The sequence below is a fragment of the Trichogramma pretiosum genome, unplaced genomic scaffold (genome assembly GCF_000599845.2).
Source record: "Trichogramma pretiosum strain Unisexual culture from Peru unplaced genomic scaffold, Tpre_2.0 scaffold69, whole genome shotgun sequence".
Classification (NCBI taxonomy): Eukaryota; Metazoa; Arthropoda; class Insecta; order Hymenoptera; family Trichogrammatidae; genus Trichogramma; species Trichogramma pretiosum.
Genome location: NW_019641608.1, coordinates 231565 through 238026, shown reverse-complemented (window position 1 = coordinate 238026; position 6462 = coordinate 231565). Strand labels below are relative to the sequence as shown.

Here is a 6462-nt window from a genome sequence, read left to right as displayed (position 1 = left end):
GAAAGAAAGAAAGAAAAAAAGAAAGAGAGGCCCCGAATGCCTGCCTGCCTTTGGTATTCTTGACGGAGTGTCTGTGCACTGCGCGCAGCGCGACTCGAGTATTTTATATATATATATATATATATATATATATGTACGTTGCTCGGCTGCAGCAGCCTGAGCTACAAAAGCGATTAGCCAGGCCGCATATATACAGCGCCGCTGCATCAACATGGAACGGGTAGTAGCCGCTGATGGAATGTACGATACGAGAAACTCTCATTACTCTCTCTCTCCATCTCTCCTTTTGCGAAGGTTTACCACTTCGTTAGAGCTCGCCGGTTCATCATCGTTATTATCATCTTTCTTTCTGTTTTTTTTTCGTCTCTTTCGAGCTCGCGCGCAGTGCCTCGCTATACCATACACTGTTGTATACCTACGTGCGCTCCGGACTGCACTACACGACTATCTTCTCTCGCTCTCTCGCTTCGATCTGCGCTATATTCTGCGTATACGAGTGTATGAGCTGCGTTTCCAAGTGAGCTGCGCGAGTTGAGCCGCGGCGGCCTTCGAAAATTGATTGAAACCGGCTGATGCCGTTGCTGCTGCTGCTGCTGCTCCTCTCGCTACCATGCGCGCTCGCCCCCACGACATTGCAACCATATGCAACAACCTCCGGCAGCTCTCTGCTCGCTTCTTCGCTCCGCAGCTTGCGCGGCAATTTTATATCCATCGTCGTCGTTTTGTCTCAATATCGAGCAACGAAGAAAAAAAGAAGAAAAAGTCTTAAAAATTACACGTATTCATTGCGTCCAAAACTTTTCTTACTGACGCGAGAGCGTCGCCATGGACCACAGCGCTGCGTTATGCCGTATGTATAACCCACCCATACATAAAAAATTTCTCTCGCTCGCTCGCGCCAAATGAATCTTTGCTCGTGTGTGCATAAAACCCTTTCATCTTCGTCACATACTATGTGCGAGCAGTGCGTGCCGTGCGAGCTGCTGCGACTCGTCGAAGGACTCCGAAAACTTTGCCTCTCTCGCGCGCGCGCCGCGTCAACGAGCGAAGGAGGAGGAGGAGGAGAGGGGCATGCTCGAAGAGAGTAGTAGTAGTAGTAGTAGTAGTAGTAGTATGGCAAAAGGACTTTACTCGCGCGCGAAGCACAAAGAAAAGAGGCGTGTGCATATATGCTACATGCGTGCACGCGCGAGAGTATATATGTGTGTGTGTTCGCTCACTCTCTTCTCTTGCGGTTATATACCCTTTTTTTTGCTGTTGTACTTTCTTCTCTTCCTCGTCGAGCGGTTGCCCTCCGAGTGCTTATATATATACACACTCATACAAACGTATAGAGCCAAGAAGCCAAGCGAGTCCGTAAATGCCTCGGTGTCCTTATTTATACGTGCGCCTATATACCTTTGTATATGTGCGCGCACACGTATGCTTACCGTGCAGCATATTATAATAATAATAATGATGCAGCGCTGGGCCGGGTGCGGGTGACTGTGTCGTCGCTCTTGCAGTCGCTCGCGCGCCCAGCTGAATAAGTCCCCTCGCGCGCGCACAGACAAAAACACGCTGACGAATGCGCTGCACCGCACCGCAGCATATGCATGCATCTTATACCTTCTTTCGTTCGCACAGTTTGTGTCTGTGCGCGGATCGAAGGTATTCTACTGCGCGACAATGACCTTGGACGCACGAGTCCTTCTTAGCCCGAGCTTTTGCGACTCACTCGCGAATACCGCCGCACCGAGTGCATATGCAAATTATATCGATCGATTATAGCGCGTGGCAAAAAAACTAAAAACAACGTATCTTTTTTTCTCTATTATATGATTAAATGCATGCTTCAATACGTGAAAAGATATTTTGTGTGTGTGTGCGTGCGAACGAATCAAGAACTGCGTGGAATTCCCTTTCCTCTCCAACGCTCGCAAGTGCGCACGATCGAAGGACAAAATCGACTCGCGCGCGGCTACCATTAAAGCAAAACGAAAAAATAATAGCGACCAAAGGATTTACATACGTACGAGCACACTCTCCGCAGTTGTGTACCACGATGAACCTACAGTTGTAAGGTACACACACGTGTGTGAATATCGCTTATTTGCACTGAAAAGAATCCATCACTCAAACGAGAGTTGGGTTCAATCTAAGTTTTCAATAAAATTTTCATTCTTAGATAACGAGTGCTTATATAAATCCTTCTTTTTATCCTGCTTTTGAATTTGAATTCTTGAATTATCTCATTTATTAACGTCTTGAAATAATTGTTTGATTACAGGATAATCGATGGTTCCGTATGGCAACGATCTAAATTGCGGTACTCAAGGTTGAAAGAAAAACGTCAAGTTCACAATCTCGCACGCGGCAAAGCAATCGAGTGGCCGGGGTTACTCTCGCGGACTCCACGAGACAACGAAAAAAAAAAAAAGGACAACGGTCCGCGCGGGGATCCAAGGATATTGAGCCAAGCGCGGAGAGCTCAGGATGCTGCTGAGCCAGCGATCAACGTCATCCGTGTTACAATACGGCATCGTCATCGACGGCGACAACAGTCATCATCATCGCCATCATCAATACAAGCTATTGCATACAAAATCATCGGTAGGGATATAGATCAAGGAATTTTTTCGCTCGACTTTTATGCGACAAATTTGACCGAAAATGCCATATGTCTGCAGTCGAAACAGCAACGAGCGGAGGACCACTGCAGCGACGACGGCTGGCTAATCGAGGCGAAAAGTAAAATCGGAAGACTCGAGAGAGTGAGCGATACTAGCTGAGGATGTCGGAACAGACGGGATCCTCTACGGCGGCTGCGGCTGCTGGCTCGGGCGGCGAAGCCTGGTGGTCGGCGGCGGCCCAGCAAGCACAAAGCCCCGCCACAACGACGACGCAGTCCTCCTCCTGGAAGTCCATGTCGACGACGAATTTGTCGAGCCACTCCAGGCTCCATCATCACCACTTCGAACCGGGCAAAAATGTCTCGGTGACGACCATCAATGTACCTCCACCTGTTACGAGTGACTTGCACGATGGTGAGTGCATCGTTGCGAACGATACGTCAAATCGTTCGTGCGCAACTTTAATTAACGACGTGCGATATTTTGCAGGTAAAAACGTGTGTAAATACGTGAGCGGTCAGAACGGCGTTACCGTCTCGGTCGTGTCGAGCTGTGACAATAACAGTAGAATAAACAGTAACAGTGGCGACAACAGTAGCAGCAACAGCAACAACACGACGACGACGACGACGACGACGACGGTCAGCTCCGTCGTCGAAAGCAGCAGCAGCAGCAACCACGAAGGGACGAGCGTCACAACTTTGGACTCGAGCAGAGTCCACCAAAGCAGCAGCGGTGGCTGCGTCGCGAACGACGATTGCGACAGCGACGGCGAAGTGAGTCGCATCGATTTTCGCGGAGTCAATTTGCGCAGCAAGAAGAAACGCGAGAATTCCGTGGGTCTTTGCGGCGACGACAATGACTCCTCGAGCCAGTATCAGCACCAACCCGAGAGGCCGATGTCGTGGGAGGGTGAGCTTTCCGATCAGGAGATGTCGTCCAACACCATCACCAATCAAGTACGTAATAATTGCAATCATCGATGGCGGAAAAATCAACGCGCAACTAACTACCAAGTTTATTATTATTAAACGCGCACGATTCGAACGTTTGTTTAGGATCTCGAGGAGACGTCGATGGAGGGTGTGCAAGTCTGCAGCACGAGTCCGGTCATGGTGGATCAAAAGTTTTCGATCAAAACGGAGTCGGATTTTCGCTCGACTTCCGGCATACATCATCAGGCTCAATCGACGACGAGCAATGCGCTAAACGAGACTGTGGTCGGCGTCTCGCACGTTCAGCAGCTGCATCAACCCCACCATCACCATCAGCAACAGCAGCAACATCAACAAGCCCAATCAGTTCCAAAGCAGCAGCAGCAGCATCAACCGGTGCAACAGAGCGCGGATCAAGCGCAGCAAAGCGATTTGCCACTGCTGGTGGGTAAATTGCTCGGAGGCTGCAACAGCTCTACGCCCAGTCACAGCCCCATACTCGTACCGCGTCATCATCTGACCAAGCACAGTCACACGAGATCTCAGGTAAGTAGAGTCGCTCGATTTTGTCTCCTTCGAGCCTCATCGGACACCTTCGATGTGTAACTTTTCATGACCCGCACAGGTTCCTTCTCCCGACTCGGCCATCCACTCGGCCTACAGCGTCTTCAGCTCGCCGACTCAGTCGCCGCACGCGGCTCGTCACTCGGCCCTCGGCTCGGCCTCGCCCGTCCCCGGGGCCGGCGGTGGCGGCTGCGGCGGCGGTGGCTCCTCCTCGCTCTCTCTGTCGCGGCACAGCTTCAACAATTCCTCCTCGTCGCTGTCGCTCTCCCTGTCGCACTCGCTCTCGCGCAACAACAGCGACGCCTCGAGCAGCTGCTACAGCTACGGCAGCCTGAGTCCGCCGACGCACTCGCCGATTCAGCAGCGGCACGCCATGCACCAGCAGAACGCGGCGGCCGCGCTCCAGCAGCACCTGCAGAATCAGGCCGCGACGCAGCACGCCTACGGCTCGGCCGCGGCTGCCGCTTTGGCCGCTCAGGGCCTCGACGCTGCCTCGGCTGCGGCAGCGGCGGCGGCTTCGGGGGCCGACGTGCATCTCGACGATCAAGACGACGGCAGATTGCCTTCGGCTCCGTCCGGTATCTCGACCAGGCAGCAGCTCATCAACAGTCCTTGTCCTATATGCGGCGACAAAATAAGTGGCTTCCATTACGGAATCTTCTCGTGCGAGTCTTGTAAAGTAAGCCGATCGACTATCATAGCATTTCGATCCAAGTATAAAGGTTGTAAATTGTCTCTTTGTTTTGCCGTCAGGGTTTCTTCAAAAGGACCGTACAAAATCGGAAAAACTACGTCTGTCTACGCGGTGCTGGTTGCCCCGTAACCGTGGCTACGCGCAAAAAGTGTCCGGCTTGTAGATTCGACAAGTGCCTCAACATGGGCATGAAACTCGAGGCCATTAGAGAGGACCGAACGCGAGGCGGACGAAGTACGTATCAGTGTACTTACACGTTGCCAGCGAGTCTCATGGGCAACGCCTCTGCCTCGTCCGCCGGTGTCCTGGCTCAAGGTGCCTTGATCAATGAAAAAATGGGCCTCGCTAGTCCAAGCAGTCCCGCCTCCTCCTCCGATCATCATTCGAGCAAGCATCATTCGCACAACCTCGTACCTGCGCTGCTTCAAGAAATCATGGACGTCGAGCATCTGTGGCATTATAATGACAACGATCGAATGAGCGGCAGTCAAAGCATGGCCTCTCTTAGTCTCTCACAGGTATGCCTCTTGTCCTCCCTCGCTCTGACATTATCTTCGTAAAAGATACATTCATTAAACAATTTTCAGTCTCTGACGAGTACGAGCTTGAATGTCACAAACAGCAGTATTGATATGCATGACTCATTTTCGTCAAACGGCTCAACCTCGACTATAATGGGAGGAACAAACGGCAATCGTCTAGACTCAACTTCCTTGCCGTCAACGCGAGAACCGCGCCAATCTTCCAACTCTAATGGAAACTCTTCTCATCAGCCAGATTTTCTTTCGAATCTCTGCAATATAGCCGATCATCGCTTATATAAAATAGTCAAGTGGTGCAAAAGTTTGCCACTGTTCAAACATATTTCTATTGACGATCAAATATGCCTTCTGATCAATTCTTGGTGCGAACTCTTGCTTTTTTCATGTTGCTTTAGGAGTATGAGTACTCCTGGTGAAATTAGAGTGTCTCTAGGAAAAAGTATCACATTAGAACAAGCTAAACAGCTTGGTTTAGCGACGTGCATTGAACGTATGCTTGCTTTCACCAATAATCTGAGACGATTAAGGGTTGACCAGTACGAATACGTTGGAATGAAGGTAAAAAACCACAAACACACACAACGTTATCTCATTATGAAGAGTTTCAAAGTGTTATAAAAATAACTAATTTTTGCAGGTGATAGTGCTTTTAACTTCGGATACGAATGAATTGAAGGAACCTGAAAAAGTGCGTGACTCGCAAGAAAAAGCTCTCCAAGCTTTACAAAAATATACTAATGCAAAGTACCCAGAGATGCCAGCTAAATTTGGCGAGCTGTTACTACGTATTCCCGATTTGCAACGAACTTGTCAAGTGGGTAAAGAACTACTCAGTGCTAAGAGGGCAGAAGGAGAAGGCTGTTCTTTCAATCTTCTTATGGAGCTTTTACGCGGTGATCACTAAATACATTCACAATTTTAGATTATTGAATTGAAAATAATTCATGCTCGTAAGGGTTCTTCGTGGAACTTTTTTTTATTACAGAGCTGCTTGTTATTTTCAAAAGATTGTAAGTCATTAAAGTACTTACAATTTGAAAAAAGGGTACTTCCGAGAATCGCATCGAAAAAGATTTTCCGATTTACCGTGCTTCAAATCGTGTAAATTTTTATAT

At 49.4% G+C, this 6462-nt stretch overlaps 1 protein-coding gene across 1 annotated transcript; it reads left to right on the top strand.

The window, feature by feature from the left end:
* Positions 1 to 2871: 2871 nt before the first annotated feature.
* Positions 2872 to 6251, top strand: LOC106648502 (nuclear hormone receptor FTZ-F1 beta). The gene is made up of 8 exons (XM_014365429.2): positions 2872 to 3026; positions 3102 to 3194; positions 3330 to 3571; positions 3671 to 4093; positions 4173 to 4790; positions 4865 to 5323; positions 5393 to 5905; positions 5985 to 6251. Exons 1-8 carry the CDS (start codon positions 2906 to 2908, stop codon positions 6249 to 6251), a joined length of 2736 nt encoding a protein of 911 aa, XP_014220915.2. The 5' UTR covers positions 2872 to 2905.
* The last annotated feature ends 211 nt before the right edge of the window (positions 6252 to 6462 follow it).

Excerpts from the sequence above, each read along its gene's own strand:
- LOC106648502 (XM_014365429.2), top strand. The coding sequence starts at position 2,906 with ATGTCGACGACGAATTTGTCGAGCCACTCCAGGCTCCATCATCACCAC. Across the intron at positions 3,572-3,670 it reads CCAACACCATCACCAATCAA|GATCTCGAGGAGACGTCGAT; the intron begins GTACGTAATAAT and ends ACGTTTGTTTAG. Across the intron at positions 5,906-5,984 it reads ACGAATACGTTGGAATGAAG|GTGATAGTGCTTTTAACTTC; the intron begins GTAAAAAACCAC and ends TAATTTTTGCAG.